The sequence below is a fragment of the Osmerus eperlanus genome, chromosome 15, assembly GCF_963692335.1.
Source record: "Osmerus eperlanus chromosome 15, fOsmEpe2.1, whole genome shotgun sequence".
NCBI lineage: Eukaryota > Metazoa > Chordata > Actinopteri > Osmeriformes > Osmeridae > Osmerus > Osmerus eperlanus.
In genome coordinates this window covers 13,778,360-13,791,189 of record NC_085032.1, presented here as the reverse complement: position 1 = coordinate 13,791,189, position 12,830 = coordinate 13,778,360, and the positions used below count along the sequence as shown (strand labels likewise).

Sequence of the window (12,830 nt, the reverse complement as noted above, 5' to 3'; positions counted from 1 at the left end):
AACCATGGCCAGCCGTTTGTCTGGTGGTACCCCACGCCTGTCCATCAGAGCGGCGGAGCCTCCGATGGGCGGCAAAAACAAAACGCGTGCAGGCGCGGACACAGGAAACAGGAAGGCACATGTCAAGATGAACCCCCCCCTCGGGAGAGGCGCGGCCTGCTCTCAGATGTGGGCGGAGCTTCCGTTGGTGTGCGGCTGAGGGGGGGCCGGCGGCGGGGGCGGGGTTATTGCTTTGAGGGCGTTCCCGGGACAGCTGATGCTGCTGTGCCCGTGGTTGAGCAGGAGGGCGGCGGGCGGGTCGGTGCGTGCGGGGATGAACACGGGGCAGGAGCGCGTGCGGGCGTGGCTCTTCTGCCCGCCCACGTGGCAGATGAGGTCGCTGACCGTGCCCAGCGGGGGCATGTGCTGGCGCCAGCGGTCCACGCGCTCCTCCTTGTGCTTGATGGAGTACCAGGTGAGGAAGATGAAGATGAAGCCCACGAACTTGAGGCTGGCCGCCAGGCCGAAGTAGACGAAGCGGAAGGAGGTGACGTCGTACTCCCAGCAGGAGCCGTGCACGCCGCAGTCCTGCTGCCACAGCATGCACGTGGTGTCGATCACCGCGCCAAAGTAGATGGGCGTGGGGATGTAGGCTGTGGGGGAGGGGAAACAAACACCAGATTGATCCGTGGTTTCGTGTTTACGTGTGTAGACTTGCACTGCCTGTATACCACCACCGGGTGGTACTGTGTGTCTAGTTTTGTTGTTTGTTTCACTGTCGTAGATTAAAACTCGAAATACTACAGGTCTTCTATTTATTGTACACAGGGTTTACTAAGGCATAAGCAGATAAAAGTTATTTAGACGAGTTCAAAGCATATTGCATAGCCTGTAGACGTAAGGGAAAAATATTATTCTTGTGTGTTGTCTATGAGAATAAATGTTTCTCAGGTGAACCTGAGATTTAAATTGTTCCTCTACAGGCAGATGGGTGTGTGTGGATTGATAACTCGCACAACACTAACACACACAAACACACACGCACACACGCCCCCCAGCACATATCGAATTATATTAGGACTGAGTTATGGCAGCTATGTTCCTGCGAGGCAGGAAGGTCAGAGGCAGCCTGGCCACCTCAGGCACACCCCACCTGTCTGAACACACCACTCCACACACACACACACACACACACCACTCCACACACACACACACACACACTCCGCTTCAGGGCAGCTTCTCACACACACACAGCCTGTGGTATCCCTGTCTTACCCAGAGTTCTAAGCAGGACGAACTGCATCCCTAATGCGAACGGTCTCTCCTGCTCCTCCACGGACCTGGGGAGAGACACAGAGAGAGAGAGACACAGAGAGACAGAGAGAGAGACACAGAGAGACAGAGAGACAAATATAGAGAGAGACATAGAGAGAGAAAGAGAGAGATAAAGAGAGAGAGAGAGAGAGAGACACACACAGAGAGGAACACTTTATTGACACGGTATTAGAGAAGAACTGACAGTTCTCAAATGCCCGGTCATGACCGAAAGCAGTGGCAGCTGGTGCCGAAGTGAAAGCCAATGACAGGGTCGAGCAAACAACCCCAAGCCAGGACAGCCCAGTAGGGACTGTTTACCTAGCATCCAGTCAGCCCTGCAGAACCCCCATCAGTAGCCATGGTGACTAACACTGACCTGAGGGAAGCTGTCAGACAGACTCGGAACCAGAGAGGGAGGAGGCGGAGCCTATCCTACCTGAGGGTGACGATGATGGCGGAGGGCTGGGCGCAGGCGGTGATGAGCGTGACAATGAAGAGGAAGATGAGGAAGGGGATGAGGGTGTTGCAGGTGCGATCGCACTTCCCCGCCAGGGCAAAGCCGTTCTCGTTCAGGTAGGTCTTGACGATGACCAGCTGGAGCTGGTTGCCTTGGCCACCAGAGGGCGGAGTGATGACCTGTCTGCTCTGGACGCAACCACAATCGGTGTAGTTCCTGATCTGTAGGGGACAGGGTGCATGGAGTCATGTTAATACACACACATGTACACACACACACAGTCTGAGACACGGTTGGTGGTCTTTGTCTACAAAGGATAGGTGACACACAACACTTCTATACATGAGAATCCTAGTAAACTCTATGTAGATACGCCTGTGTGTGTGTGTGTGTGTGTCTGCGCCTCACCCCAGCGCTGTCGTTCCCCACAGTGCTGCAGCCGGCCAGGCAGGGGTTAAAGTAGGTGATGCCGTCAGAGCCACACACTGGCGCGTACTCGTGGATCTTACAACCACAGTTGACATTACAGCTGCCTGTCAGGTTCCTGTGGGTCATCGTCAAAGTAGGCCTGCAGCGAAGAGAGAGTGTGAGGGAGGGAGGGAGGGAGAGTGAAAGGTGGAGAGGAAGAAGGTGAGCGTTTAACTGCACTATAATTAACATTTCATCACAAAACTGTGAACAGTTAACAGTTAACACTGTTGGTAGAGGCTGATGTTCTGACTAACATGTCAGAGAGAGAGAGATGGAGGGCGAAAGAGAGATGGCGGGAGAGAGAGAGGGGGGAGAGCGTGAGAGCCTGTATCAACAGTATGTGTTGCAGTGTGAGAACCTCAGGCCAACTCAAACAGGCCCGGCCCCCCTCCAAACAGGGGCCGGTCAGGCTAAGGCCCCGTTGACTCAACGAACCCAACAACCTCTACCCCACCAACCCCACCCAAACACTCCCAGGGAGCGTTTGGAACATCTCCCATATGGCCATGGGTGATCAGCAATGTCTTTATTCTCAGTCATGTCGACATCGCTAACTCCCTCTACAACAGTGTAATACCAGTGTAATACCAGTGTAATACCAGTGTAATACACTGAAAGTAAGAAGTTGTCATAAAAATAAATTGTGAATTAAAGTACTGATACCAGAAAATTCCTCTTAAGTACAGTAACACAGTATTTGTACTTAGTATCGGACAGAGATGGGAAGTAACTGACACATCCTGAGTACACGGGAGAGACTGGAGGGTTCTAGAACCTCAGTCCCATTGGGACAACTACATGGAACTCAGGGTCCCAGGTCTCTCACTGTGATACTGTGTGTGTTAATATTGATAAGAACCCAAATATGAACTTAGTAAGTGCTGCAACTGTCGATATTTTAAACAGTTTGAAGCCTCTGCATTGGCTCTCCCAATATTAGCATCATGTGATCAGAGACAAAGAGGTACAACCGCTGAAAGGTCACCACAGGCCCAGGTGACCCTGGGCTCAGCTGTTTGTTGGTGAGAGGGGGTGAGGTGAGAAAGCGAGAGAGACAGGGGGCGAGAGTGATGGAGAGAGAGAGACAGACAGGGAGTCTGGCTGCGGCTCAGTGAGGCCTGGTCAGTCGTCGCTATGGTGATTACACAGCCTGTCCTCACACAAAGTCATCATGCCCCACCAGATGTTAGCCGGGAACAGAGTGCAGAGCGATTCCGCCAGGCTGCGTAAAAACAGTGTCCAGCTTACGGAGAAAGAGAGCCTTAATCTGCAGCGGTGAGGCGAGTGGCTTTCCTGGCATTGTTGGTCAGTGTCAGCTAATGGATTACACAGGCCAGAGGTCAAAGGTGAACAAGGGCCGTGACCCCACCCTGCCTTGTTGAGAGCCTTTATAGGTAGAGTTTAGGTGCCAGGGCTATATTTCACTACAACGATGCCATACAATGATACTGTCTAAGGACACTGTAGAATAGATCCTTTATATTCACTGAGTATCTGAATATCATGAATATAATTTGAGAGACAGTGAGGCATAGGAGCACCACTGAGGAAGTAAGATCCTAGTGGAGACACAAGTGTAGACAGAGAGATACTGAGACAAGTCACAGTTGAAATTCCTCATAGGAGCGCCAGCAGGCTATGATGTAATGTCGTCTTCATCACAGCAGACCTTAACAGCTCCCAGTCTCACGTTAAGAACCTCCACAAACACACCCTCAAGACAACAGTACGAGTCGTAAATGAAATAAGTCAGAAGTCTGATGAGAAGGGTGCTGAAGTGTTTAACCCTTGTGCTGCCTTCGGGTCACATGACCCAAAGGTTCATAACGAACCATCGTTGTGTTTACCCAATACAAAACCAAATACAAATCATTTTATTTTAACCTTTGCAATGTGGGGGGTCTGAGACAGCCCGACGGTTAAAAGAAAATGCTTCACTTTGTTTTTGTATGCGGTGAAGTTGTCGCAATACGACGGTGGGTCACAATGACTGATGGGTCAGAATGACCCGAAGATAACACAAGGGTTAAACAGAGTGCAACACTTTTTCTCTCGGGCATCATGTTTTGAAATATGATGCTGCTGTGGGGGCGGGATCTGCATAGCATGTGTCATGTGACCCCTTCAACACTGCCAGAAAGGGGCGGGCTTAAACTGAACACGCTGTCATACTTCTGGCACAGGGAATCACTGGCCTACCCTCGAAAGTTTGTATTGAGAAAGAAAACAATTACATCTTAGTACCAAGATTAGGACTGGGTTTACAATCAGACAGTCACTTAAACAGCCAGCTAACCAGCCAGCCAGCCAATCAGATAACAGGCTAGGTTATTGCACTGAAGTATGTGTGAAAGTCCACGTGTCACCACTTTCAAGGCAAACTTTCATGATATCCAGGTGACTCACAAGGAGATGATCTCCTGAAGGAGAAGCCGTCTCAATAGGGGAGGTGAGAGTGAGTCAAGCCAGCAGAGCAGGGTGTAGCTGGAGAGACACTCAGGAGTCATTCACGCTTACACCCGCAGCTCGGAGACAAGTGTTGGAGGGGAGGGGAGCAGCACTGAGTTCTCACCCAGACCCCCCGCCCCCCGTGGCTAAAAGGATTATGATACCGAAGCTCCAGGGAGGATATCGATGACGGTTTGTTTGTTGATAGTAAAATCCCAGGTTCTATCCAAATACAGTACTTGCTGAAGGAACCCCAGGTGATGTGTACGCTCTCATTATTTCAACACAGGTCTTTGTGATATCAATACTGCAGGTGTAGACGTAAGGGATTCAGTTAGAGTTAAGCAATTATTTTTCATAACTGTAGGCTATTGATGGTGTACAGTAAAATATATCTGTATTATTACAGTAAAACTATTGTTACGCAATATAGGTTCATGAGAATGCACACGGCATCATCGGAACCAGTTAGGATCTCGCCGAAATGATTTAAACCTGTCATATGAAAGTACAATACATTTGCCACGGAAACCGGTCAATCTTCAGTGTGGTTCGTGCGGGCGGTGGTTGCCGTGGCAGCGTACCCGGTGGTGTACGGGATGTTGATGCCGCCCAGGTTGATGCTCTCGCAGCCAACAATGAACAGGGTGGAGAAGCACAGCAGGGACACGCCGCTGCAGATCATGGCCAGCTTGGCCGACTCCCGCGCCCCCAGCTTCAGCTTCTTGATGATGTAGCCCCCCAGCACGATGCCCACCCCCGCACTGGGCACAATGATCACCCCTTGGGGAGACACACAGAGAGGGAGGGGGAGAGGGAGAGAGGGACCGAGAGAGAGAGAGAGAGAGAAAGGTAGACAGAGAGAGAATTTGATTAGTTTGAACCAGAACAGAAGGGCAAGAAACCATAACAATCAAGCTGTGTTGGGTTCCAGGAATATGGTCAGCAGATAATTGTCTTGAATTGCAGTGTGTGTGTGTGTGTGTGTGTGTGTGTGTGGGGGGGGGTGGGGGGGTGGGGAGGGGGTATAGCAGACCACAGGAGCCTAAGCTAGGTTTCTAGGCTGTTACACTGTTATTATTACCCTGTTATTATGTTGTTATTACACTGTTGTTACACTGTTATTATGTGACAACTTTTTACTAAAACACCAAAAACAGGTAGTAGTAATGACTACTTATACTTATACTACAAGTTATATCAGAGCCCATACTTCTTTACTTTAACTTGAGGGAAAAGGTGTAGTCAGCACTTTTACCAGAGTATTTTTAAACATGAGTATCTGTGCTTCTACTTGAGTGAAGGATGTGTGTACTTTTGCCTTCTCTGGCTAAATGACATGATGAGAAGGGCAGAACTGGCTGCTGGCAGGATGGGGTCAGTGTATAAATCCACTGGGGTAGTGGAGGTCCAGAGAGGCTGCACATGTCTGTCCTCCAGCCCAGCCATGGGCTTCCTCGGGTGGACAACATCAGAGGAAGACCAGGGGGAGGCTGAAACCATGGTACCAGAGAAGAAAGATGTGTTCTCACTTGGAGGGCTCATTTGCCCTGGATGTGTGTGTGTTGCTGAGTTTGTTGGAGGAATACAGCAGTGTGTATTCGTATCTTTCTCTCACACACACACACTCACATTTGCATGGTCCCTCAGTGGGGGACAGGCATCAAACAGCTGTAGCTTCTGATGATCCTATAAGAGTGTTTCTGTGGTAAAAGCTTGCCTAAGCACTCGGATTAAACACACACACACATATCAGCATGTTTCATTTCTGCGAAAAGATAAAACACACACTGCCAAACGTGCTGGTGAACATTTGACATCAGAGCCAAATGATCACACTCCACTTGCTTTACTGCCATTACAAAGAAGGATGTGTGTGTGTGTGTACCCATCCGTGTCTGTGTGTGTGTGTGTGTGTGTGTGTGTATTGGCTTCCCTTTTTAGGTGAGGGGAGAAGAGAAGAGGAAGAGAGAGGGAGGGAGGGAGGAAGTTGAAATTGAAAACTGAGATTCAGAGAGCTCAGTGCAATCCAATAACGAGGACCATGAGAAATACATGACAAAGAGATATGACAGAGGAAATGAAAGAAGGAGGCAGACAGACAGGTGGGGAAAGAGAAAAGAGGGAGACAGAGAGACAAAAAGAGAGGGAGAGAGAGAGAGAGAGAGAGAGAGAGAGAGAGAGAGAGAGAGAGAGAGAGAGAGAGAGAGAGAGTAAGAAGCTGCAGTGGAGGAAACAAGGAGGAGGCAGAGTAGGAAAGGCAGATAAGGGAGCTGGGATTTGTCGTGTGTGTGTCTAGTGTGACGTGTGTGTCTAGTGTGTGTGTGTGTCTAGTGTGATGTGTAGCATAAAGCTATTTATGTAGCAAGTGCTAATGAGCAGCGAACAATGACAGCTTTCGCACCTTTATAAAAGACAGAATTTTGGTTCTACACACTTGTTATACAGACAGTTAGGAATACACACTATAGACATAAACAAAAATATCAGAATCATAAGATACTGTATATATATATATGATATAATTGTGTTGTTGTTTTTTGTTGCACATTATTACGTTTGATTGAACTGTATTGTCATTGTGCACAGCATGAGTACAGAGCCAATGAAAGGCAGTTGAAAAGCAACACTCTCCGGCTCAGTCACCGTAGCCGTGATAAACTCCACAGTACAGGTATAGTGTCATGCCTGTATGCTAAGACACAGAGGCTGAAAGCGGGACTGTGAATGGTCAGTGTCGACGTCAGTGATGACAGCGTCTCCATGACGTCGGCTCCAGGGACAGTCTTCGTATCTGACGAGGGGTCTCCTCGCCCCTTATCACATCATAACAGCTTGGCATTGTCCGGGTCGCCATAGTAACCACACCACCTATTTGCCTCTCCTGCTGTATCCTGGCAACAGGCAGATGAAATGAGCTAATGACACTGTGTGCATGTGTGCATGTGTGCGTGCGTGTGCACGGCCATCTCCCGCTGGCTAACATATGGTGAAGCCATCCCTGCTATCTTGTTTTGCTGTCACAGCCATTAAGTGTTGCGTTTTTAATGAGTGCCCAGATATCTTCAATAATCCCAAAACAATTTAAGCATGACAGATTGTAGGATGCTTAAGTACCTTTGTTCAATTTCATGTAGTGAAGGGTAAGTACCGAAGAGTGTGTGTGCATGTGTGGTGTTTGTGTGTGTGTGTGTGTGGAGGTCATAGTGATGACAGAGAGGTGCAACCACAGCACTGTGACTGGCCCACCCACCCAGCCAGCCATTACAACCCAGTCAGAGTCATAACAGCCCCAGGACTGGAAGGGACTGTATGTGTGTTTAGATGTGATGTCTACAGTGTGACACAAAAGCAGAGCCAGGGACACAGGTGAGTGGAAACATGGAGAGGGATGGAGAGTGGAGAGTTGTGTGTGTGTGAGTGTGCGTGGGGAAGGGGATGGGTTGGATGTAGACAGGGCCAGGTACAGTAACTCTCACCTGTGTAGATGCTAGCCTTGGAGGCTGGAATTCCAAACTGGGACTCAATAAACTTGGGGATGAAGGTGATGAAGGCTGTGACGATGGCACACTCTGCCGTGTAGGACAGGCTGACGAACAGGAAGGTGGTGTTGCTGAGGATCCTCACTGCAGCCTTGGGCAGGTCTGTGGAGATCAACACACACGTCAACACCAGCCAGGCACACACACACACACACACAGGCATAGACACACACTGCACACACACACATAAACACACACAGGCATAGACACACACTGCACACACAAACACACACAGGCATAGACACACACTGCACACACACACATAAACACAGGCATAGACACACACTGCACACACACACACACACACACACACACACACACACACAGGCATAGACACACACTGCACACACACACACAAACACACACAGGCATAGACACACACTGCACACACACACACAAACACACACAGGCATAGACACACACTGCACACACACACACAAACACAGGCATAGACACACACTGTACACACACACGCACACACACACATACAGGCATAGACACACTGCACACACGCACATAAACACAGGCATAGACACACACTGTACACACACACGCACACACACACATACAGGCATAGACACACTGCACACACGCACACACACAGGCATAGACACACATTCAGCATGATTGGTGTCTCAGTCACTGCATCATAACAAGGGCACAAGTGCCCGTGCACGGTCACCATGGCCAGGAGGGCAACACCATGTGACCGGGTCAGCACAGTCTTCCCAGTCATTATGCCTGTCAGTCATGGAATAAATATAAGACACTGTTACCGGGCAGACCAGGAAGGTCACCCTCAGTTAAGGCCTAACTGCAGAAAGACACAGTTGCCACATCACAGTTCAGACAGCAGTTTCTACATTGCATTAAAAGGACAGTTAAAATGTTTGTCAGTGTAATATAATGTAAAAATCCTACAATGCTCCACAAAACCCCACAAAACAATAGAAGCCACACAGAATAAAGCTACACCCAGGTGGTTGTCTCCTGTTAGTGTGTCTACAGGAGGGATGTGAGCAGATGCCCCAGCCACCAGAGAGCTGGATGATGTCAGCTGTGGCTGCCTCAGATGATGTCACACGTGCTGGCCAGTCCCCAACTGAACATGCATCTTCTCACACCTCATCAGGAAGCAACGTTCTCACTGGAACTGGATCTCACACACACACACACACACCACACACACACACAAGTACAGACGAGCACGCATGCACTCATACATGGTCATACAGTGTACACCCAGCCCGATGGGGTGCACACAAGCACATGACTTCAGAAGGACATGTCTGCTTGGATTGGCCCTACGATACGTAGACCAAACCCTTTCCCTTCTCTCCACCACAGTGGACCCTGGCTGCTGTGTGGAGCCAACTAACACCTACTCCCTCCCTCTGTGTGTGTGTGTGTGTGTGTGTGTGTGTGTGTGTGTGTGTGTGTGTGTGTGTGGTGTGTGTGTGGATGGCAGTGAGTGCGTGTGTGGACACAGTTGGGGCCAAGATCTCCATAGTAAACCCTTGGACAAGGCAGAGGATTACGAGGCCATGGTCATAATTAAGAGGACTTGAGGCTTTTGATAATAACCCGCTCAGACCCAAAACATTGCGAAAATGTTTGGAATCTGTTCTGAATCTGCTCCGACCCCCGCGACCCCGGCGACCCCGGCCAAGACCGATGGGGGACAGAACAAAGGAGACGAAGGGGAATTGGGTTAGGAGGGGTTTAAAACTGCTAATGAGGCCTGTTATGTAGCTGTGTGTTAACCTGGGGGTGGGGTGGGGGGCGGGGGGATTTGAGGGGTGCCCTGGTTGCTAAGGACCCTTTCAGCTGCTCTCCTCCTGAGGGCTGTAGGAACCCAGACCCTGCCAGAGCTCCTGGCAGGGGGGGGGGATCCAGATTTATCGTCTTTAAATTATTAATTATTTAATTGTTGTTAGGGGCTTTGTGTGTGTGTGTGTGTGTGTGTGTGTGTGGTCGTCCTGTAGACTGAAGCATCTGTCCCTGTCAGCTCTATCAGGCTCAGGACAGGATCTCCACTGACCAATCAGCTTTCATTCATCCTTAATAAATGTTTTAACAAATAGTTTTGTTCAATTTGGTAAATTGGCCATACTAAATCTATAAAAGTTAAGTTAGTAAAAGATGCCCTTCTCTTCCGGTCAGTTAGAGCAGGCTGTGGCATGGAGTGTGTGTCTTCAGGTCGTTCAGAGGGCTGTACAGTCTGAGGTTAGGCCAGTGGGACAACAGCTTAATAATTCAGCCGCATCCCGTTTATTTCAGACATGATAAGTCGCACAGGCGGATCTCTCTGTAACACTAGCTCTCTCATTCTTTCAAGGTCAACACAAGCTGTACAGAAAAAAACAGCCACTCACTGATTTTCTCGACAGAATAAAGTGCTGAAAATGTTCTTTCAACACACACTCAAAGGACACACTCTAACCCCCCCCCCCCCCACACACACACACACACACACCCAAAGGACACACTCTAACCCCCCCCCCCACACACACACACACACACCCAAAGGACACACTCTAACCCCCCCCCCCCCACACACACACACACACACACCCAAAGGACACACTCTAACCCCCCCCCCCCCCCACACACACACACACACACACACACACACAAATATATAGACCTGAAGTTGTTTTTAAACTGATGATAGGAGGCCTGGGGACACCAGCCTACAGTGTTCTCCCTTAGCTGGTACACTAACTACATGTACTGTATATACGATAAAACAGCCCATAGAATCGAGGCACTGTGTGTTTGTGTGTTTGAACATGTGTGTGTCTGTGTGTGTCTGTGAGGCTGCTTCTTGCGGAAACGTGCCGCAGTCCCCCAGAGAGCTCATTTAAGAGAGAGAGAGAGAGCGGGAGAGAGCGAGAGAGAGGGGAGAGAGAGAGGGAGAGAGAGAGAGAGAGAGAGAGAGGGTGAGAGAGCGCGAGGGAGAGAGCGAGAGAGAGAGCGAGAGAGAGCAAGGGAGAGAGAGATAGATAGATAGATAGATAGATAGATAGAGAGAGAGAGAGAGAGAGAGAGAGAGAGAGAGAGAGAGAGAGAGAGAGAGAGAGAGAGAGAGCTGGGACTGAGAACAGTCCAGCTGAGGGACCAGCCCTCTGGAAAAGAGGACATCTTCATGTGGAGGTATAGGAAGATCTAGCATATTAGCATGATCTAATACTGTATAACGCACCATGGTGCAAGGGACTGGCAGCCTGGGACATTGGATATTCAAGGCTGCTTCCGATATCGTCCTGAACCAGCGTGGTCAATATAAACTGGTGAGGAAGTCAGCCTCTAACACCACCATTCGATCAAATGATTGATCCTGAGCATTGATTGGATTAAAGGGCCGTTTTCCAGATCGAAATCTCACAGGTTCTGCAGAGGAGAGACGCTCTCTCTCTACAACAAGGCCGATAAGTAAGCGTGGCGTTGATCCTGGCGTTTGATCTCTTTACCTTTGATGTCCTTTCCAAAGCCCATGGCCGAGGGGACGTTCTGGGCTTGGCTGTTCTTCTCCTTCATGACATCATCATCGCTGGACACGTCCTCGGCAGAGCAGATCTTCTTCCTCTTCTTCTTCTTCTTGGGGCGTGGGGGCAGCTTCTTAGGGAAGGCGAACATGGGAATGATGACGAGCAGCATGGCCACGGAACACAGAAGGAACCCACTCCACCTGAGGGCACACACACACACACATTCACACACAAACACATACGTACAAACACACACAAAGAACAACCAACACACACAGATGAGCCAACACCAAACATACAGACGAACACACAGACACACACACACATTCACACACAAACACGGATACATACAAACACACACAAAGAACAACCAACACACACAGATGAGCCAACACCAAACATACAGACGAACACACAGACACACACACACATTCACACACAAACACGGATACATACAAACACACACAAAGAACAACCAACACACACAGATGAGCCAACACCAAACATACAGACGAACACACAGACACACACACAGATTAAAAAACACAGACACACAAACACAGATGAACACACACAGGCTCTCCAAGACACACACACGTATAAAGAAACACTCACCAGTTGCCGACAAAACGTGGGTCACTTTGATCGATGTTGACGATGGTTGTGGGGTCGACGTAGAAGCCGATAAGAACTCCTCCAAGCAGGTACCCAGCGGCTGGACCCAGAGCCCCCATCACATACATGATGGCTGAAACACACACAAACAACCAATTACAACCAAGGATCTACAAGTGCAGCCAATCCCATCACTGGATACTGAATGCCTCACTACGGGCCTCTTTCACAGCACGTGGGCACGGTCGTGAATGAAACGCACGCACTCTTGCCATGAATGACTTTAGTGTGCATCAGCAGGTTGTTATTTCAGGGCTAGAGAGACTTGTCTTTTGCCTTAAGGAGGGTTTAACTTTAGGTTAATCGGTTTTGGCTCCCTTCATGAATTAAACACAACACTTATTTAAGGTCAAACACGTTCATTTCTTCTCCTTGTTAAGGCGCCTGGTGGGCACTGTGTCACAATGACTCAGCATGCAGTACAAGCTAACACGGGGCCAGCAGGGGTGG

At 49.4% G+C, this 12,830-nt stretch overlaps 1 protein-coding gene across 2 annotated transcripts in view; it reads right to left on the bottom strand.

The window, feature by feature from the left end:
* Window positions 1–35: 35 nt before the first annotated feature.
* LOC134035393 (solute carrier organic anion transporter family member 5A1) overlaps window positions 36–12,830 on the bottom strand; it is a 34,346-nt gene continuing 21,551 nt past the window's right edge. For both annotated transcript variants that reach the window (XM_062480393.1, XM_062480394.1), the window contains 8 exons: window positions 12,321–12,453; window positions 11,688–11,905; window positions 8,152–8,316; window positions 5,257–5,455; window positions 2,162–2,321; window positions 1,733–1,974; window positions 1,255–1,319; window positions 36–632 (listed from right to left, as the gene is read on the bottom strand). In XM_062480393.1, the coding sequence (XP_062336377.1) occupies window positions 163–632; window positions 1,255–1,319; window positions 1,733–1,974; window positions 2,162–2,321; window positions 5,257–5,455; window positions 8,152–8,316; window positions 11,688–11,905; window positions 12,321–12,453 (1,652 nt within the window). In that variant the 3' untranslated portion in view covers window positions 36–162. The remainder of the gene's footprint in view (window positions 633–1,254; window positions 1,320–1,732; window positions 1,975–2,161; window positions 2,322–5,256; window positions 5,456–8,151; window positions 8,317–11,687; window positions 11,906–12,320; window positions 12,454–12,830) is intronic.